The sequence below is a fragment of the Sylvia atricapilla genome, chromosome 4, assembly GCF_009819655.1.
Source record: "Sylvia atricapilla isolate bSylAtr1 chromosome 4, bSylAtr1.pri, whole genome shotgun sequence".
Taxonomy (NCBI): Eukaryota; Metazoa; Chordata; class Aves; order Passeriformes; family Sylviidae; genus Sylvia; species Sylvia atricapilla.
In genome coordinates, this window is record NC_089143.1 from 3212757 (window position 1) to 3234340 (window position 21584).

A 21584-nucleotide genomic window follows, 5' to 3' on the forward strand; every position below is an offset into this window, starting at 1 on the left:
TATAGTGAAGCTATAGAACTACAGGCTTCTCACTTAGCTAGTTTTCCTCTCTTGTCTCTTCCAGAGCAGCAGTCAAAGCAGTAGATGCACTGAATAGTCTCCTCCAGCCTGCATTGAGTACCTGTGGAGCTTTCCAATCAGCCCCTGAAGTTCTGGGCCTAAAGTGGGTTTATGTGAACTGTGTCATGAATGGATTTGATTTTTCCTCTCCTTTTCAAAAAGGAGAGAACATTGCAGTTACAATAGAAGCAAAAGAGTTTTGGTGACCCCTTCACCCCTACATCACAAAGATACAATGAGAAGTTCATTGTTGTTCCAACTCAAGTCATGCAAAGACTAAAGAATGGGGTTCAGACACTGAACACTTGCTGTAAGAGGTATTTGTGTTAAACCTGATAGTAAAAAGGTGACAAAGACTGTATGTATTGCAATACTGAACCAGAAATTCTCATTCATTGAAGAGATGGACTAAGTGGAAACCTGTTCAAAGAGAAGAAATGCCTTTTATTCAGGGTTCAATTTGGTAAGGCGTTGCACACCCCTGAAAAGATTTTTGGGATGTCCTGAGCAGGGTCAGGAATTGGATTCGATGATCCTTTCCAGCTCAGCATATGCTATGATTCTGTGATTCTTTAATGACTTTAATCCTCCCAATTAAAGCCCCTTGAGTTTGGGTGAGTTCAGCGTATTGCAGAATTAGGTTCTTAATCAAGAAACAAAATCCTCCATTAAAAGGGAAAGAGTAGTTCAGGGTGAAGGAGGATGAGGATTGTTCAGAGAAGTGAAGACTTGCAGCTGTCTTATACAATGTGTCATCCACCACAATAACAGAAACATATTTTCTATTCCTTAGTGCTACTTATGATTTTTTGGGAGCTTGTTTTTTTTTTGTTGTTGTTGTTGTTGTGGTTCGTTTGTTTCTGGGTTTTTTGGGGTGGTTTTTTTTGTGTGTTTTTTGAGTTTGTGTGTGTACGAGGGAGTTTTATTCAGCTTGAAAGAGACTGGTGTACTTCCTCCCAACAGTACTCTGATACATTTGTTATGACTCTTTTGCTGAATAGGAACTTTCATGCTGTTCTCATTCACACCCTCCAAATAAGGCTAATTTTAGCAAGATGCTTTTAAAAAGTGGCCTCAAACTTGCCACTATTTAGTTCTGTCAAAGGTTACATTCAAGAGAAGAGACAGTGCCAGAAAAAATCTGAAAAATAGCTATTTTTAATATTTTCATTTTAAGAACTAGGAATGTCTCGGTTTGTATAGATCAGAAAAATCATACAGAGAAAAAGCAGCTACCTCACACCCTACTGCCAGTAAGAACAAGCACATGACAATTCCTTTGACTTAAACAGCCTTGTTAAATGCAAATTAAAACCAAAAAACAACAACAGCAAAAAAACCCAACAAAAAAACCAAAAAGAAAACCTCAGAGTATTCATATAGAAAATGGTGAAACAAAACATAGCTTTGTATTTCTTTTGATACTAACTGGTTATGTCTGACTACTGCATTTTCCATCCCTTGAGTTAATATGACAGCTCTAAATTCTCAGGGAAAATATCATAGCAGGTACCAGGCTCCAACAAATACCTAACATTGAAATCTGTTGAAAAACCTGTGAGTAGAAATCTTGATTTAACTCAATGTTGTGAAATCATCTTCTGGAATGGAATCCTAGAGCAGGTAAACTTGATGGGAGTTTTCCTAGTGGGACATCATACTGCCATTGTCTTTATGGTATTTAAAATACCTGCTCCAAGATCTACAGTTACCAAGGTGATGCAAAACCTCAGTGTGCTTTTAAGAAAAGAACTAGAGATGAAGCAATGAGAAGCAGTGTCTGCCATAACCGTGTCACATCCTGAAGTAGAAAATCTGTTTGTCTCCTTGCTTAGTTTTGCTCTAACCTGTGGAACAATGCAGTTTAGTAGGTTGACTTTTGTACAGTCAAGTACAAAATATATAAAGAGGGTTACTGGCTAAAAACCAGTCCATCCTGCAATTTGTTTGTAGTTAATAATACAAAAAAATCATTTAGGAAATGAAGAATCTGACTGCACAACTTCTGAGCACCCATTAAGCTGTCCAGATGACAGTCAGAATTCCTCATCCCTTCAATAGGTACCAATAAAGAGTTTAACAGAGAGAAGCAACTACAAAAAGATTTCTCAAAAGTAGGAAAACACATCAGCCTTCTAGTCTGTAATTCATATTGCAATTTACTTTCTCATATTAACACTAATGTGTTGGATCATATAGCAAATAGAATCAATTGATGAGTTGTTAATGTAATGAATGCTGTTAAAATGAGTTTATGATGGAATTAATGTAGAGTGTGAAATTTTATTTCCTAGAAATGATGTAGCATGGAGTTTATTATGGTTTATGCCTACAGTTATTGCCATATCAAACTCTAACTAAGGTCACTGCTGTGAGGGAGACCACGTGTGATTTAACAATGGGAAAATTACACAAGGCTCTAAATTACACAGACCTTGAATTTCTACTCTACTAAATCTACATCACACATTTCCATTTAAATAAGCCTTCAAGGGCCTTGTTTGACTGATTGTTTATTTAACTGCAAAACATACCCATGTAATATATTTACCAATATCAAATACAGAAAGAGATTCAGGCAATAAGAATTAAGATTATATGGTTTCATTTAGGTATCTGCTTGTCATATTCTCCATTTCTCTTCCCGATCCTCCATTCCTCTTCCCTGTCAGCTACCAAAAACTATGTTTTGATGATCACATTGACAAAAATCACAGTGGCATATTATCCTTTTTGGTAAAAATGTACTTGGGTGTTAATAAGTGACAGCCTAGTGGAAACATCATGTCTTCCCCCAAAAGAGTTCATTTCTGCACTGTTTAATCAACTCAATAAAATGTCAGGCAAATCAGTGAAGGACCCTCTTATCTTTCTTAACTTTACAAATTTTTTACTGTCATGCTCAAAATGTTCACTTGTGAGGACAGACTTTTGGTATTTTTAAAGATTCACTTCAAATAAATGTTAAACCATAACATATTTGGAGAGATTTTTGTTTTTAGAAGTAAATTTTTTGAGGTTTGTGTCTCTTATAAGTTCCATGTAGTGGAAATATTTGTTATTGTATGTGTTTCTCTCATGTAGGCCATAGTTCTTTTTCCCATTTCTGCATCATAATTACAAGATAAACAAAACCCAAACAAATAAAATAACTATACTTTTCAATAAATGCAGATTTAAAGATAAATGTTTAAAAATTCACTGGAATATGAAACAAATTAATCGACTCCTTTGATTTTGGAAATATTCCAATACAAAGCTTTTCCAATAAAGAAAAGAAACCTTGACAAGAAAAAATAACACCAAAAGCTGAAACATCTGAAAGACATAAACTTATCTTGAATCCCAGTATTTTCTTGAATGATTCTACTAATGCTGATCTTTCCCTCTTGCAAAACACAGCAGTAAGATTAAGACTTCAAATAATTCAGTAAATATAAAAATTTTCTAAGATAACAGAGTCAATAGTACAGAAGCTAGGCTTAGACACTTCAAAATCTAGTGAAATTGTTCTCTGAAATGCAGTTTTTATGTATCAATATGTAATAAATACTACAGACTGACACTTCTGAAGTGCAGCTTCTGCAAAACAAGAAGGCAGGGAATCCTTGAACACCAGTCCACAAATACTTCTACTTGTCAATCTGGAAAATTTTTTCTCTTTCCTCCTCTCTCTACTTTTTCCCACCAGATGCAGTCAGAGACAGTGGAGCTAGATCTGCCTCAGATTTGATCATTACTGCTCGGAGGAAATTTTTGTAGTTGAGCACTCCTTGACAGTGTAGAAACATGAATTGCCAAGTGCAATTCTCTCTCTCTGTCTGAAACAATCCCAAAATTTTCCAAGAGCATTGTGTTCTCAGGAATGCCCCAAGATGCTCTCAATCCTTAGGAGAACCACCAAACAGCCTGCTAAAAAATTGAAGTTCTGAATGGCAGAGAGCAGCCACTTCAGGATTTGGGACTAATCTTTACTGTACAGTTCATTCTCAGCAGAAAAAGAGATGCCTGTGGAACACAGAAGGTCCCATCCCTGGCTTCATAGAGACAGAGTATCTTCTGCCTCTGAGGACACCACAGAGGATTCCAACCAAATCCCTTCTGCAGGACTAGAAAGGACAAAAGTCAGAAGCATGGCTGTTACCTAACCCAGTGATGTATAAAGTGCACGAGGCAGGTGGCTTGTGAGCAAAGACACGAGAGGTCTGCCCTGTGTGGGCACGAAGACCTGGAATGGTTTGAGACAGTAGAATGTGAATATTTCCCTTGATACTAATGCAGATGCAGACCAGCAGCATTAGGGATGTAAGCTGGCAAGTAACAACCCAGTTCAGTGGCTCGTGTTGTGGCACACAGCAAAAAACACAGTGTAGACATGTGCTTATGAGTTGACTACAGCCATTAAGTTAGTTAACTGTTAACTAATTGGCATTTATAACTGTTGACTCAAAGTGGGCGGTTTTGTACAACCATGTCTAGAACTGTCTGAAGTTAATGGTACATCTCCTCTCACAGATGTTTTTTCCTAGACATTGCATCCTTTCCACTCAGATGAGGACCATTCAACCATAATAATTCGTGCACCCTGTGACCAATGAGCAAAAGTATTTTTTAGCAATACTCTGGACATTCCGCTCTGGGAACAGATTACATCAAACGCTGTCTTCTCATGGAAATAATTGACAGAGATAAAGAGCACAAATTTAATACTACACAGGATGAGAAAATTTTGAGAGTTAGAGAAAAGAAATTTCCTGATTTTCAGAGATTTTAGTCCAGGAATGCCAGAAGCAGTTTGAATTTTCTTCAGAACCCACCCCAAAATTTACCTTTTTCCCTAAACCCAGGCAGCAGTAATGGAACCTGAAAAATACTGACCAGGTGAAACAAAGTGAATTCAAGTATAAAAATGGGCAAGTTTTGTAAAAGCACATGTGAATTTCTTCATAACACACTTTCAGTCTGAGGTTTCAGACACTGAAACCTCATAACACACTGAAACCTCATAACACACCTTCATAACACACTGAGGTTTCCATGACCCTTGCTTAATCAGCTGTTTCTCAAAAACTAAATTGTTTGTCAGTAGCTTAAAGATTACTGTGTATTTTGAACTCAGAGGTTTAATGATACTTCACTGACAGCTTCTACAGTGTCAGTTTATTTCCATAATCTTATGGTAGATAAGGGGCCAAGGCAATTACCTGAAATTCAGAAGGATTTCAAGAAGTGTAAAGCAGCCAAAACTGATTCTGGCCACTTACTGTGATGGCTGCAATGGCTTGTCAGTCAGGTGGTAGGAATTACATCAGTTTCAGTTGTTCTGCAGAGACATTTGAAGAATGGTGTTTGGCTCCAGCACCTTATTTAAAAAAAAAAAAAAAAAAAAAAAAAAAAAAAAAAAAAAAAAAAAAAAAAAACACCACAAAAAGGGAAAAAAATAGAAAGAAGAAGCCTAATCTTAAGGTTTCTTTTTAGAGGCAGAGAGAAACAAGCTATCTCAAAAATACACTTTCATGTGCTGTGAATTTGAAGTATGAAGCAGCATTTCAGTGAGGGTTTTATTACTCATTTTTGGGAAACAACTGTCCTTTTTAAAAACTTCACTTCAGACAGTGTTGTAGCTTCTATAAAATTTGCAGAGTAATCAAAATTAGTTTACAACTATCACACACATGCATAATCATGACTATAAAAGCCACAATTGCTTCACTGAATTCTGATCATCCTAGATCAATGGGGAACTTCAAGATAAACTCTTTAGTATTTTAAGCATAGCTTTAGCTAATCCTAATACAAAGACCAGGCAACACTGCAATTGTTAACTTTTTTTTTTTTTTTTTTTTTTCCTAAACCCAAATATACCATGTCCATATATTTTTCTTCATGTAGGGGGAAATGCTCTAGGCAGACCATCATTATAGTCCCATAAGTTGAGAAAATTTTCCTTGTGGAAGCATTGGAAGGTGCCTTACTATCATGATGATATTTTTCATTGAACAATATTGCCTCAGACTACACACAGTTGTGATCTGCTTTCAACTCTATGTCTTTATTTTCTTCTCCTGAGTTGTTGCTGAGCCTCTGACTGAATTGTTTCAATGGAAATAGTGTAAAATAAAGGTGGTTTAAATAGTATATATCTTCTTTTGAAAGTTATTTTTATTCTTTAATATCATTTAAGGGAGTATTTCCTTTCTAAGATCTGGGACAAGCTAGTGTAAAGGTAGTCAGCATATAACAGATGCTACAGTTTGGAGGCAAACCTCTAAGCAGTATTTCACCATTTCAAGAGTTTAGAAGCTTTAAATCATCTTGTGGAAGAATCTGTTTCTCTACTGGCTAGATTGAGAAGCACTTCTCTCCTTTTTGCCCCTGCAATCCATCTTGTAGTAACTGACTGAGCCCTTCCTGTAAGTGCTAAGCTTTCTTTAAGTGCTGTGTGTGCTATGACAAATTCCAGCTCCAGGACATCACAACTGACCTTCTCCCACTGTATCTCCAGCTGGCTGTGCTGACATGCTTTGTTATGAAAAATGCAGCCTCCAGAGCAACAGGATTGAGTATTCTAATCTTGTTGAAATGCTCTTATTTAATCAACAGTTATCACTTTGGCATAATCATATCTGTTTCTTCAATTTGTGAAATCCTCGTGTAAGTAAATGGACATATATCCTGAGTAATTCTAGAGTTTTGTCTGTTTTATTTCCCTGCTATGCATTTTTGGCCAGTTAGCACAAACCTGGCCAGATATCATGTGTGATGCATCACATATCATGTACCACACTGTTATGTGATATATGTTACATGATATAAATATCAGTTTATCTGCAGAATAGCATCAAAACCATTCCAATTTCCAGAGGTTGGATGGTATCTTTTCCTGCAAAAAAATAATTGCTTTTATAACAATGCAACCATGTTTTATAACAAGGCAAAATCAAAGACTTTGAGCCATCCTTGAAGGAAAAGTTAAAAGGTCAAACCAAGTAACAGTCAAGTTAAACAATAAAGTGGAAGCTGCATCCTTTACCTTGTCACATGCAACTCCTGCTATATTAACTGGGGGTGAAGTCTGTGTGTCCAAGTTCATTTACCAGGAGAAGGTTGCATGTTCCCTAAAAAAAGTTCAAAAGTCACAAAACAAATACAAACAGACATGCTGTTTCTGCATCTGTGGTGCTTACTAGATCAAGTGTAAACATGTTCCAACAGAATTAATCTTTATCATTTGACAAAGTGGCGCAAAAATCCCTGATGGAAGGAAACAACAGGAACAAATCTTAGGAGGAGCAGAGGAAGATGGGATTGTTTATCCCAGAGAAAAGAAGGCTCAGGAAAGACCTTATCACTCTCTACAACTGCCTGAAAGGTGAGGATTGGTCTCTTCTCTCAGGCAGAAGTGACAGGATGAGAGGAAATGGACCCAAGCTGTGCCAGAGAAGGTTTAAGCTGGATATTACATTTAATGGTAGCATGTTTAGGTTAATGGCTGGACTCAATTACCCTAGAGGTCTTTCCCAAACTTAAAGATTCCATCATTCTAAGAAATTATAGGGGTGTTTTTGGTTTTTTTTCTTATGAAGGGGTTAAACCAGCAAAGAAGTACTGTGAAATTGTGGAAGAAAATAATTCCGAAATTTTGAAACTACAAAGTAGTTACAAATTCCACAACACTCTTTTGTATTATGGTGTAGATACGTTATGTTTCAAAATGTATTAATATACTGTATTTAATGGTATAAAGTGGTACTGTTTCCCTTTTTTTACTATAAAAAGTCTATTTTGCCATGCATCTTACTGGATATTTTCATTAGAAGAAAAACTGATAAGAAAGTCGGTTGGCCTTGATATAGTCCTATTTGGTTTGTGTGGAATTTTCAGCAAATAATGTACAAAGACCTGTATGATGAGAATGAGAAAGAGCTGATGCCCAAACCCCACTTTTTGCCATCAGTGGTGAAATGTCAAGCTGGGTTTTTTAGGCTCCATTCCTTACCCACAAACCCAGGGCTGCACTCAAACCACAGTCTGCCTTTAGCCCACAAACCCAGGGCTGCACTCAAACCACAGTCTGCCTTTAGCCCACAAACCCAGGGCTGCACTCAAACCACAGTCTGCCTTTAGCCCACAGTGATGTGGGCTGAGCCCAAGTTCCACATCTTTATCCCATATACCTGACTCTTTAGCTGGAGGATTCTGTCACCTTGGCTATAGCTGTCCCAGCAACAAAGCTGTTATACCTCCAATTTTCAGTTCTTTTCTTCCCTACATGGCAGTATTTATGTCTACAAATCTGTAGACTAAACTTTAAATAAATACTAGAAGTACCTAAACGGATTATTTAGTTTTGTATTATATTAAAATGCAGCCCACAGGAAACTACCACTTAAACAAGTAAGATAGAATTGGAAAACACAAATAAATCCAAAAAGCCTTCCACATCTAACATGATGGCTCCAATTCAGGCCAGGTAGGTAGAATGCAAAATGTCTGAGTATTTGGGTGACTCCACTGAATATAACAGAAACGTTTACATATTGGAAGTGAAATGTTCTTTCAGGTTTTAATGGATAAGGCTGAAAGCTGACTCTGTTACTTATGGATATAGAAAATAATTACACTGCTATGATTCTAGTCCTCAGAATCAGTGACCAGTCTTCTTCATGGGAAATGAATTAAGAACTTTATTGGCAGTTTCAGTAGAGAGGTCAAAACCTATGTAGGCATGGCAATTTAATTTTCCTCCCCTTACATTTTAGTGGAGTTAGAGCAGCAATCTGCAGATTTCTGGTTATACCTTTACAGAGGATTAAATTTCCAGACTGTTGAGGCAGCAGTCTTCATAAGCCTGAAATGTAAATGAAAAAAAGTAAGAGAATTTTTAGAAGGCTGTGCTTACTGAAGCTTCCCATGACAATTGCATTAGATGTAACTTTTAGCTAAATCCAAGCTCTATTTCCAGCTGCATTTGCCTATCAATTATTTTATCAAGCCAAAAACTCTATCAGGATGTTGAGCAACCGATTACTACATGAACAGCAATGCTTTAGTTTTGCAGCTAGTGATGAATGTGAGGCAGAGTTAAAGTGCATTGTCCCTGGCATCTGAAAGTTTTCCTGACATCAGCTGTAGGACTTGAACTTGGCTGTGATGAATCACAAGATGTACCAGAGTAAAATCATCTCTGGGGACTGAAAGGATAAATGTACTTTTTTTCCAACTTTACTCCTTGTGATAATGCCAAGAGATGATAATCAGCCATAACTACGAAGGAAACATATTCCATGGTTGGTTAATTCTTAATTGATTCTGATGCTCTGGCCTAAAATAGACAATAAAAATATGCCACTGATCAAGAGTCTTGTCAAGGCCACACTTTATGGACACTTATGGATGCTATCCAAAATAGCAGCTGAACTGTGAGAGAAAAGTGGGCAGAAATGGGCCCAAATGGGGGTGGCAAGCAGAATGGTCAAATCCAGGAGTGACTTATTTTCCACTCATGATAGTACAGCTTCTGTCTCCTCTCATGTAAGAGTCAATATACAAAAAAACCTCTTGATGCCCTCGGTTTTGTGGATAAAAAATGGAGAAAAAACCCCCTAATCTAGCCATTCACTAGCAAGAAAGTGGCAAGGATTGGAGGAACTTTGGAACCAGTGCAGCTCCCATCGTACCCATTGCTCCCCTACCCTGGGGTAAAATGCATTACTGTTTTTGGTAACCCCACGTTATTTTCAACCCATATTTTATCCTTGACCAAATAAATTAACATTGCTGTCTTCTTGCAGGCAAGAAGAGGATATGCAGAGAGCTTCTGTTGCTCTGGAGCAGAGTCCTCTTGCTGTGGCTTTTGTGGGGTTTGTTTGGCAGGTCTCTGCATTTATTTCTATGCCTCCATGAGGCTAGTCCCTACTTTTGAAGAATTGCTGGAATACCTTGATCACTATAGAATATCTGGGCATTTTATATTTATGGTGAAATAATATACTAGCACCTCCAGTCATTTGCACGTTGGCATAAACACTGTGAAGTTTCTCATTTTGCTCTGAATAGAATAGAAATTCGAAGATAGTTAGAGATACCTGTTATCTTCACACTGGTAAACTAGGAAAGCCATCTCAGAGTAATTTCTTTTTTTTTGCTTCAAGAGGAAACAGGTCTCTGGCAATAGGTAAGGCAAAAGATGATAAAAGGTATTTCTGGTATAAGGCTGCAAACTGCGTCACAGAAGATGCTCCTTCGTGCAAATCTGAGGATGCAGCAAAGTCGCGAGTTACAGACACACAGAGCTGGCGATAAACACAATTCACTCCTTCAGTTTCAGCAAGTGCAGCTTTTGTCTTCGAGCTACTGGACACGCTGGGCCAGGGAACAAACAAAACGGGGGGAGGCCACCACAGAGCTCGCTTTATGCTTTCCTCAGTGATATCCCGAGAGAAAGGGCAATGCTCGGTGAGGCAGCGGACCGTGCGGGCTGTGGCCGGCTGCCGCGGGCATCCCCAGGGCCGGGATGATCAGCATCCCCTCAGCCGGGCCGTGTCCCCTCAGCCGGGATGATCAGTATCCCCTCAGCCGGGCCGAATATTCCCTCAGCCGGGATGATCAGCATCCCCTCAGCCGGGCCGGGTATTCCCTCAGCCGGGCCGAGTATCCCCTCAGCCGGGATGATCAGCATCCCCTCAGCCGGGCCGTATCCCCTCAGCCGGGCCGAGTCCCCTCAGCCGGGCCGAGTATCCCCTCAGCCGGGCTCAGTATCCCCTCAGCCGGGCCATATCCCCTCAGCCGGGCCATGTGTCCCCTCAGCCGGGCCATGTGTCCCCTCAGCCGGGCCGGGTGTCCCCTCAGCCGGGCCATGTGTCCCCTCAGCCGGGCCGGGTGTCCCCTCAGCCAGGCCGTGTCCCCTCAGCCGGGCCGAGTATCCCCTCAGCCGGGATGATCAGCATCCCCTCAGCCGGGCCGATCAGCATCCCCTGAGCCGGGCCGTATCCCCTCAGCCGGGCCGATCAGCATCCCCTCAGCCGGGCCGGGTGTCCCCTGAGCCGGGCCGATCAGCATCCCCTCAGCCGGGCCGGGTGTCCCCTGAGCCGGGCCGTGTCCCCTCAGCCGGGCCGATCAGCATCCCCTCAGCCGGGCCGATCAGCATCCCCTCAGCCGGGGTGACCAGCTCCATGGCAGCCGCCGGGGAGGTGGAGCCAGCCGCTGACCTGCCGCCGCCGCAGCGCGGGTCCATCGTCCGCCGGCAACCAATCCTCCCCGCTCCCTTCCCATCTGCGCCGGAAAAGGCGAGGGAAAAAACCCAAAAAAACAACATAAAATGAAAATTTAGTATTAAAAAAAAAAGAAATAAAGAAATAAAGAAAACCCCTTTTAGCAGCAGGGCCGGAGAAAGCCGGGAGGAGGCCAGGTGCGCAGGGGCGGCGCATGAGGAGCTCGGCGGGGCGCTGCCGCCATGGAGCACATCCGGATGCCCAAGGTGGGTCCCGCCGGGCCGCGGCCGCATCCTCTGGGTTCCTCCTGCTCCGCAGCCCTCTGCGGCCTTCCAGCAGGTGCTGCGGGCTGCTTTCCCCCGCTTTGCCCTGGTAGTGCCCGCAACCCGAGAGCTGGGCGCGATGCTCCGCGGCACGGGCTTGTCGGGCCTCTGGTTCCGTCGCTGTGTTCAGGCCGGCACTGCCCGGGAGCTGTGTGTGCCCGAAATGGGAGCCCCGAGATGGGAGCTGTGGGTACCCGAAATGGGAACTGTGTGCCTGAAATGGGAGCTGTGGGTACCCGAAATGGGAACTGTGTGCCTGAAATGGGAGCTGTGCGTGCCCGAAATTGGGAGCCCCGAAATGGGAGCTAGGTGCCCGAAATTGGGGCTGTGGGTACCCGAAAATATGAGCTGTATTACCTGCTTTTCAGACGCCTTCGGTTTGCCCTGGTGATGGATTGATTTAGGGTTTCTACGCGTATTTTTGATCGTTAGCCGATGCAATCAATCTTTTTTTCTGCATCTTTCTCAGCACTAGGCCTGTATTTGTTAACAAAATTGCCACCTTGTTCTAAAAGGAAATGCAGTTTCTCATTCTGAAAGGTTTAGATTAATAAGAGAAAAGTAAACCAGAGCAATATGCTAATTTCAAATGGAGTGGGATGTATTTTCACAATTATTTATTTATCTATTTGTTTGTTGACTAACACAACCCCCTGAAATTAAGTAAATTTTTTTGTATTTATTACCAGCCTTTAATATGATGGCATGAATCTGAGATTAGGGCCTTGTTATTTGTCTATCTTTTTTGGCCTTCAGGTGTTAAGCTGAAAATCTGTTAAGAAGATAGGCATTTATAACAACTGCCTTTCATCTCATTTCATGATCTATTATCTGCGTTTTTGGGAAGGAAGAGTTTCTGAATAGTGTGACTGTATCCTCCTGCAGGTAGGATACAATCAGTGGAAATTGTCAGAATGCTCCTGACCATTTGCTGAAGAATGCTGAAAGCATGAATTAAAAAAGGTGTTGAAAACAAATTACTAAGGGTAGAAAATATCAAAAAAAGAAATGGTTGTATTTGTTGTGAACGGAAGACCCACTCAAGTCCCTGTTGCAGGCAATGGAAGTTTATCTGTTTTCTTTTCTACATCCAAGTCCTGAAAATATTACTCTGCACATGTAAAATCCATTTCTGTCTGTGATACTGTGAGAAGGCACTGTACCAATGCCTCAGGTCTCTGAAAGCCTTACTCAGTGTGAGGTGATTCTGCAGTCCTGGATCCTGGCAGTCTCTTACATTATAAAGGTATCTGATACAATAGAGCAGTTTGGAAGGCATGATTTAAAGGTATGAGTGGTACAAAAATCCTTCAAAATTTCCAATATAAAGGCAGAAAATCAGCAGGAGTCACTACTGAAATACTTCATGTCTCCAGTTGCTCCTAAATACACTGAAAAATCAGTGTATCTACAGCTACCTAACAGAATTGATACCTTTGATTTTACTTTTACCCCTCAGCTTAAAATCAGTCACCAGAACTTTTTTTGTTTTTTTTTTTCCTGTTTTTACTGAATTTGGTTTTGATAATTTGGAACTGAACATTAAATGATTCCCAATGCCTGTAATGTAAGAATAGGTGAGGGAAAACTCATCATGTGTTAGCTTTTGGTGTCACATTTCCTGACTCCATACAGTCTTGTCCTGAGAGAATTTGAGAAGTGACTGCCCTGCTCTGCAAATGTATTAATCTCAGAATAATGAGACTTTCCTTGATTCACAAACCCAGCCAAATGGAAAATCAAGGTAAATCCCATACTTTAGCTAGTTAATAAACTTTATAATATCTGAAAACAAAATTCTTGGCCCAAGTAGAAGCTTTTCCTTCAAAGGGAGGTCTATATTACATGATGCCTATTAGGTATCAGCAATTATTTTAAGTGAAATAAGACTATAGTGACTTATGGTTCATAAATATTAAAATTATTCTGATAAAACATAACAGACATGAAAAAAGCAGAAGGTAATTCCATACCAGCAGGATCATTAAGATGACTACTCTGTGTCAGAGTGACAGAGGAGAGGGGACATTTAGTCCTGGTGACATTCTGGAGCTTACCAGCATCTACAGTTGTATTAGGGTCCAGCTCTTCCTGGTTCCATTAGTGTCCATTTATGGACCTCTCTGTGTGAGGTCAGGATGACACTCTCTGGCTCCGTAGCCTTTATGGAAGCATGTTCCAGAAGATCATGGCTTTACAAAAATTACCTTCTTCTGTCTATTGGAAAGTCCTGAGTAGCTTCCTTCAGTATTGCTCCCTTCTAGCTTCAAAGATGTGTTTAAAAAAAAAATTCATGTTCACCTTATCTATGGCTTCACAGTAAATCTTGATCACAACCCAGCAGGTTCTGATAATTTCAGAGAAATGTCATCAGTGACCACAAGACCTCTTTCCTGTGTCCAGTCCATTGTTCTGTAGATATATTTTGGGTTGTTTTTCCCAGAGTTATTCTACTATGCCTGTCTGTGTCTCTTTGGTGTCTCTCTTGCCCACACATAGTCTTGCAGGACTCTTCTGGAGTAGGATTTCTCACTGCAAAAGCCCTCCTGGTGCTTTTCCAACAGTGTGTGTGTATCCACCTGCTAGCACACAGTTTGGTGTACTGGCCATTATTGTTTTATCATTTTACTGTTGGTAGAAAACAGGGTGCATACATGATGAACACACATAGGCACTATATTTTCACAAGGTAAGTGCCATCCTGTGTATGAAACCTGTAATTTAAGAGTTGGAAACTGTCCCTCATTGCTAAATAGGATTGTATATAACTCCTATACTCTTTTAAAAATTAGTCAAGCCAGTGACTGACATGAGTTTGGATTGAACAGCAGGATAGTTTAGGATAACTCTCCAACCCCAAAATATGACAAACAGCTCAGAACATTCAGAAAACAAGAAATCAGCAATGCTTCTGAGAGGATTAGAGGCATGTTTTATGAGCATGTGTAGAGGTGTGTCTGGCCATGGACAGGATGATAGAGCTCTGTAGATATGTTCACAGGGCAACTTGATGCACTGTAGCTAATCAGTTACTTTATTTTATTTGTAACCCTTCATCTCATTTGTGTTTGTGTATTGGCAGCAGGCCTACTTAATGGCCTTATAATAAAGAGCACATCAGTTTATCCCTGGTGTAGTAGCTGCCTTCAGTGGACTTAGCCCAGGAATTCTTTTGGCTCAGTGGTAACAGAATACTTGGGATGACTTGAGTTGCTCGAGTGCTTTCGTTTTTGTGATGTTACAGTGAGGTATTTCCTTTCAGTGATGCCTCTCTCAGGCAGAATTGGAGATCTGCTCCCACATTAATGACAAATCTCTCTACCAGATGTACTGCTTCACAGAATAAATTTCCAGCGTGTGTAAATGAGCTGTGTGTTTGCTTCTGTTTTCAATCTACTTTCCATAATTCTGGCTTTTTAAAATAAAGTTTTATAGCATGTCCTTTTCCACAAAGTCTCCATCAGGAAACCCATGGAATTTATATCCACTTTATATATGACAATGTAAATGGCAAAATATTTGTTCAGATATCTATCCAAATCAATAGCAAAATTGAGCCTACATGTTGTGGCTTAGTGGATCTCCACCTTTTTTTTAAAGTAAGCTGGGATATTCTACCACTACTCTCTGTGTGCCTTGTGTTGAGGTAAGATGTGATATTATAGTTGTGTTCTCTGTATCCAAGGCACAATTCCTTTGGGAAAAGATTGATTTATTTCATTTATGTAGAGAGGTGCCAGCAGCCCTGAGGTGATGTTGGGAAACACCTGGGGATGTGGGCTGGTTGTTTCCCTGACTGGGAATGGGAATGGAGTGCCACAGGCACTTCACTATAGTACTAGAGTTGGGCTAAACTTTTGCTAAATTGCTACTTTAAAAAGGTAGAGGAGGTGAGGCTGGCATGGCCTTTGCCTTTTATTGGTGTTTTGGGTCATCTGTTTACAGCAAACATGTTACTGCAACGTCTTTTAAGTGCCAAGCTGACTTTCTGCATTTCGAGTTTTGTTTGTATTTTCTGTACTTTCCTCTGAGCTTACAACTTAGAGCACTGTGTCTTATATTTTAACTGGTATTTTCTGATTTCATACCTGTTTTCTGACTTTATATCATGGTTAAAAATGGTTTAGCCTGTTCTGGGTCCAGTAATGTTTAATGGCTTCAAATATGTCATTCTACTTCACTGCTTTAGTCAAATGATGCATTAAAACATCTACAGTAATCCTGGACACATTTAACTCTGATTTTGTAAATTATGGATTTTTTTTTTCTTATTAATAAATGTTCCTTCTTTAGAATGCAATTTAGTTTTCTTTGGGTTCTGTCTATTCCATCTTTGTGCTATGAAACTTTGAGCCCAAAGGATAAATTTAATACAAGTAAGCTTTGTATTATATTATGCCACAAAATGTTCTGTGGTAACATCAGACTGGAGGTGGATAAAATGAAAAAAGGAACTGCAGAAAATATCCACATATTGTGGGATTGAACTTAAAATATCTGTTTGGAATTGTGCTATAAAATATTTGTTTTGAATTAGAGTCATCAAGCTGCCTTCTTATTAGTATGAATTTCTATTTAAACAAAATCTTCTAACAGCCATTATTCTCAAAATATTTAGTAAAAACTGGTCAGAATATCACAGAGCCTTTTTATGCACAGTAGAAGAAGTTTGACTGAAGGATTTGAGAAGTTAGGCTTTGGGGTGGTCAAGGCTGGAATCTCTCGGCCTGCTGTTAATGGGCTCAAGTGGGTGGTATTTGAGCTATTGCTGTCTGTAAACGAAAGGAATGATCTATTTACAACAGAAAATGCACACTGACATTTCCTGCTGTGCAGGTGTACTCTGCTGAGAAGGACAAACCCCTAGCACCAGAAAAGGGAGTCCTACAAATCCATTTTTAACGCAAATCTCTCATGGCCTGCACAGCTGAAATGGTTTGGTACTGCTGGTCTAAAATAGGCTGCTGAACAGGGCTTGGTTTTAAACATGTGACAGAAAAACCTGTATCAAATGCAGGAATTTAGAATTATAGTTCTTTTCAGTATCCCTTGGCTGCATGCAGAATTCTTTCTCCCCATATATCTTTTCAGAACTAAATCTAAACAAATTTGGCAAATGTATTAAGATTTACTGCCTTGAGGAAGCCCTATTTTTCCTAAATTAAAGCTCTTATCTAGGATTTTTAATAGAACACACTTAATTGCTCTCTTATCCTTTTCATCCTCAAATGAGATCTAATATAGACTGAAAGAGAAAACTTTATGTGTGAGCTTTGTGTTGCAATGTTGAAATATTGTAATGCTCTATATTCTTGTAAAGGCTCTTGTTTACTGCTCCCATTATGCAGATTCTGTTCAGGTGTATCTGATAATGTGGTGCTGACCTCACTCTTTTTACAGATCTTAGCAGACAATAGGATCTTTTTTTAAAAGCCAAATTATTAGGTAGTTTGTTCTCTGTCTTGCTGTTATGAATCATTCCTTATTCTTTTTTTTAATTTTCCTCCATTTCACTTTAGTCATTTAGAAAATTAAACTTGTTTAGATTTTTCTTGAATATTTTTCCTCATCCTGCCAGATTTGGCCTGAGGAAACTTTTTACAGTGCATATCTTAAGGTATCTTAGTTTAAATTTAATGATTTATTTTTGGCTTTGTTGGAGTATTTTGACATACGCAACTATCTATCTTCACAGACTGTTCATTATTTTATTGCACTGGGGAGATCTTTTCAGAGAGGGGAAAAATAAAAAAGTAACATGCATCAAGTACAGTTTTTATAATTCTTATGAAATAGAATAGAAACCACATTAAAAGACAGCATCAATTGGCAATTCAAATTTCTTTTTATTCTTGCTCCAAGATCACGCCAAAAAAAAAAAAATCACTTATTGTATGTTTTGTTTAACAAGTACAACCCTACTATCTTTGTGTTGAAAGAAAAAAAGTCATAGCATTTGGTCTTTTACATGTTGTCTTTTTTCACTCTCAGGAATTATGTTAAACACATGGATAGCTGGGGTCAACCAGGGTGAAGAGAGCTCAAATATTCCACTTGGCCTCAGACCATACCAGCTGTGCTCCTTTTTTCTCATTAAGCTCAGGGTTTTGGCTTTCACAAGCTCTTCCCTTAGCTTTTGTCTGCCTGCCCGCACTGCTGAGGCCAGTGAGAGTCCTGTCATGAATTCCCAGGATGCAGCTTCTTCTTGCTTTTACTCGTGTGTGTCACCTCCTAAGGAGAGCAGGGGAGGCAGCAGAAATCCCTGCTCAGTCCAGGAGCCCAAGGGGATGGATTAGAAGAAGCCTTTGTAGGGCCAAGTGTGTGCCCCTAGAGCCCAGCCTTGGCTTTGGGTCAACTTTTCCAGCAGCAGAGATGTTTGTCAAAGTGGCCTTTCTTTATCCTTGAAGAATCACTGAAACTCATTTGTTCAGCCAAATTTCAAGGTACTTTATCAGCTTGTACATGCAACTTGCTTTCACACGTTGTTGTAGAGCAATGAATTTCAACTGTCTAAAGAACAGAGAAGCTCCTGAGGATGTGGCCTGAGTGAGGATCTTCCCTGCCTACCTTTCATTGGCAGCTTTCTCCTGGCTAGGAGGGTTTTCTGCCTTTCTCCTTCCTGGGAAAAGGGATTAGAGGAGAGGAATTAGTCAGGGCTCCTCCTAAAGGAGCGGGGAGCTCTTGGGTACAGCAGCTGATCTCTTTTTCCTTGGCTCACAAATAGGCTCTTCAGCTTCTCCAGGATGCTCAGTGCTAACAGGCAGGTCAGTGATGACCATGGCAGAACTAGTTCAAGTGTCATCTTCATCAGGTTAGGTGATAGATGCATAGGAAGCAAACACATAGACTTAGAACCTATGTAGTGAGAGAAAAAAAAAAAAAAAAAGCTCTTTGAGATTTTTTTCCATAATTCATTTTATTGGAAAATCCTATAGTAGAGACCATTTTATGTCAGGTAAAATCTGATGTATCTCCATGCTGCACATGAGCTTTGCTGTGACAGGAAGCTCCAGTTCTGGCCAATCTGCCATGCAGTTTTCCTTCACTCTCCTTTCCCTGCTCAGTCTGAGCCCACAGTCAGAACTGATCCTGTGTTTATGTGAAAAAGCTTTCCCATGTGGAGCTGTGAACAGCCTGAAATAGAAGAAGTAACTTCTGCACTGTTGTGCCATGCTGACGTGTTTGGAGACGCTGAAACAGCTTAAAGAAGTGAGGATGAAAGTAGCATACTCCAAAAGCATTCAAAAACAGGCCATGCAGTCAAAGCTTATTAAAAAAGTTACCTAAACAAAATGAAAACAAATTAGGGTACATGAGTATTTTTAGGAATTAGATTTTGGCATGTGAACTTTTCCAAATGCTTTCTTCCTTAGGTGGGAGTCCCACTGAAACTGGTGGGAGTTGTGCCTAAATAAAACTTTGGCCCATGATTTTCCCTAATATGACCTTTTTTTTCTTGAATGACCTCCTGGCAACCTTGTTCATAAGTCATTTGTCATGTTTGTTCTCTGAGTAAAAAGTGCCTTCCATCTGTTCTTAATCTGTGCTCCCTTTAACTTCTATTTTTTGCATGTTTTTTTCTGTCATCTGTGTTGCATTGGAAATAGACTTTCTGGGTAACTTTATTTATCTCCATGTAAGCAGTTGTAGTCATTGAAATAAATCTCCTGGTGGTCTCTTCTTTAGGCCAAGACAACCACAACCACCAGGAAAGAAAAAAGAAATTTAAAAAAACCAACCAAACAAACAAACAAAAAAACCAACCAAAAAAAAAAAAAAAAAAAAAGAGAGATAGGCAAGAGCTTCAAATTAATAATTTAAATTATTGAAGTTTTACTTAGATGCCCCTCTCTAGACTACCTTGGTTATTGCTTTCCTTTTAACTCCTTGCAGTCTTCCAGCTCTCAGCTTTACAGACTTGTGTTTTCCAATCTGGTCTCTCATACCAGCTGTTCATTTTAGGTGAACAGCTGTGCATGGTCTCTGTCCTTTTTCCTGACATGTGTCAGTACATACATAAATTCCTACATTCTCCAATGGCAAAAAAAGTGGAGCTTTTGTTTATAGGAAATAAAAGAAAAGTAATTATTATATCTTTCTGATACAAATTTTGGCCATTAATGCTGATTTATGAGCATGCTGTGACTTTTTAGATAGAGAAACAGCTCTTCTTCCAAAGCTGTGTTGCAATGTGTGTTCCCCTCTATTCCCAAAGTCTCTAGGTTTAAAGACACTGCTGGGCATGGCTTTCTTTTCCTGACTGGGAGAGTGCACAAAAGTAAAGAAGACTCATTCTCTGAATCCTTTGATCAGCAGAATGAAATCATAGGTTGATCAATGCCTCATGATACTGCTGGACTAAATTTATCATTATTAAATACAAAATAACACACGTGGGGAGGGTAGATCTTAACTTAGGTATGCAGGCATGACTAAGAGTTACAATTGCCAGTTCTAAAACAAAACCAAAAACAACCCCAAAACTAACCCAAACCCCACTGTGTTCAGCAGAGGAACAAAAAAGCAAGCAACGTTTGAGAACTTTTACAAACTAAATAAAAAGCAAACATCACTATTCACTACACAAACCACAAAAACCTGTTTTACATCCAACTTTGGAATCCTATTTGCACTTTTGGCCTTTTCTCAGGAAGTAGACCTCACGCAGAATAATCAAAAGCGTGGAAGAGCTTGTCTGGAGCAGCTTCCATAAAGATCACAACTGTGTGAAGTTGGGCTCTTCACTCTTGGAACACAAGGACACAGGGAGGGATCTGTAGCAGCATGTGTGGCACATTACTGGTGATTTAAAAAGAGCAGGAGGAAGGGATTTTATTGTACAATGTAAGGCTGAAATGTGAAGTTCACTCTCAGAGGGTGTCACGGATGCCAATAAGTTACAGATATACAAGATGTTATTTAATGAAATTAATGGAATGTAAACACAGTTATGGCTATTAAAAAGTGTGACCTCATCTTAGGAAGGCCCCAGAGCTGGGCTGGGATCCTGAAGGAGCATGAGTACATGCCTGCCTCTCAGACTCTTCCCTCAGCTGCTGTGACTGACCTTCAGACACAAACTGCAGGGAGAGGTGAATTCTCATCTCCCCCAGTGCAGCCACTGCATTTGCTTTGATGGAATCAGACAGCACACAGCTCTTACTGCAACTGTCCCTATTCATTCAGATCCAACCTTTAATTTATTTGTAGCTATGTATTTTAAAAAACAAACAAACAAACAACAAACCACAACCAAAGAGGAGCTTTGTTGGTTAGCATTTTTCAATCATGGGGCTGTGATTGATGAGTGGGGAAGGATGTGACCTGGGAGGTCTGGAAATTCATCCCCCAGCCCTGCCCTGCTGTGTGGGTGCCTGCTTTGCTTGTGTTTCATGGCCCACGTTAGCTGACTTTGTAGGCTGGGGTGGGTGATGAGTGCCTTGTGCAAGGCCAGGGCCTGTGCAGCAGAGTCCTTGTTGGCTGGGCTGCAGTGCAGGGGCCTTTCTTCATCCACACAAGGCTGATTTTTATTGCTTTTGTGGGCTCCTTTCAGAAGGGCACTGCCTACATTCTTCTTTTGCATCATCCCTCCTCTTTTGCTGCTGAATGCTTGCTGGATTAATATTGTATTTCTTCCATTCCTTCTCAAGCCAATACATGACCTCTGAAGTAGATGGCCCTGGGAAAAGACTTCATCCATGCTTTCTAGAAGGCTTTTTTTGTTTAAATAAATAGTTTTATTTTTGTTTAAAACAGATTATAACTGGCCTTGAGGGAGATGACTCTGCTTTAATAATTGTTTGATTTTAAGCATTTTGCTGCTAAACTGGCTTATTTTCATTTTAAGGTTTTCTTTATTCCTATTTTTAAAGTAGTGCAGTGTATTTGGAGTACACATTGCAAACATGTAATTCTCAGATGCTGGCATTCTGTTCTTCAGGAAAATCAACTATTACTCATTTTAAAATTGTTGTAGTAGGAGATCCAT

General features: G+C 39.9%; 1 protein-coding gene and 1 long non-coding RNA gene across 2 annotated transcripts in view; one reads left to right on the forward strand and one right to left on the reverse strand.

Annotated features, from left to right (window-relative positions):
- Positions 1-5058: 5058 nt before the first annotated feature.
- LOC136359865 (uncharacterized) lies at positions 5059-7334 on the reverse strand. The gene is made up of 3 exons (XR_010743357.1): positions 7248-7334; positions 7094-7178; positions 5059-5383 (listed from the first exon to the last, which is right to left on the reverse strand). It is a non-coding gene; the product is annotated as an uncharacterized lncRNA (long non-coding RNA).
- A 4093-nt stretch (positions 7335-11427) lies between these two features.
- Positions 11428-21584, forward strand: part of MTMR7 (myotubularin related protein 7) — a 54732-nt gene continuing 44575 nt past the window's right edge. The window contains exon 1 of the mRNA XM_066316936.1: positions 11428-11539. Within this exon, the coding sequence (XP_066173033.1) occupies positions 11516-11539 (24 nt within the window). The 5' untranslated portion in view covers positions 11428-11515. The remainder of the gene's footprint in view (positions 11540-21584) is intronic.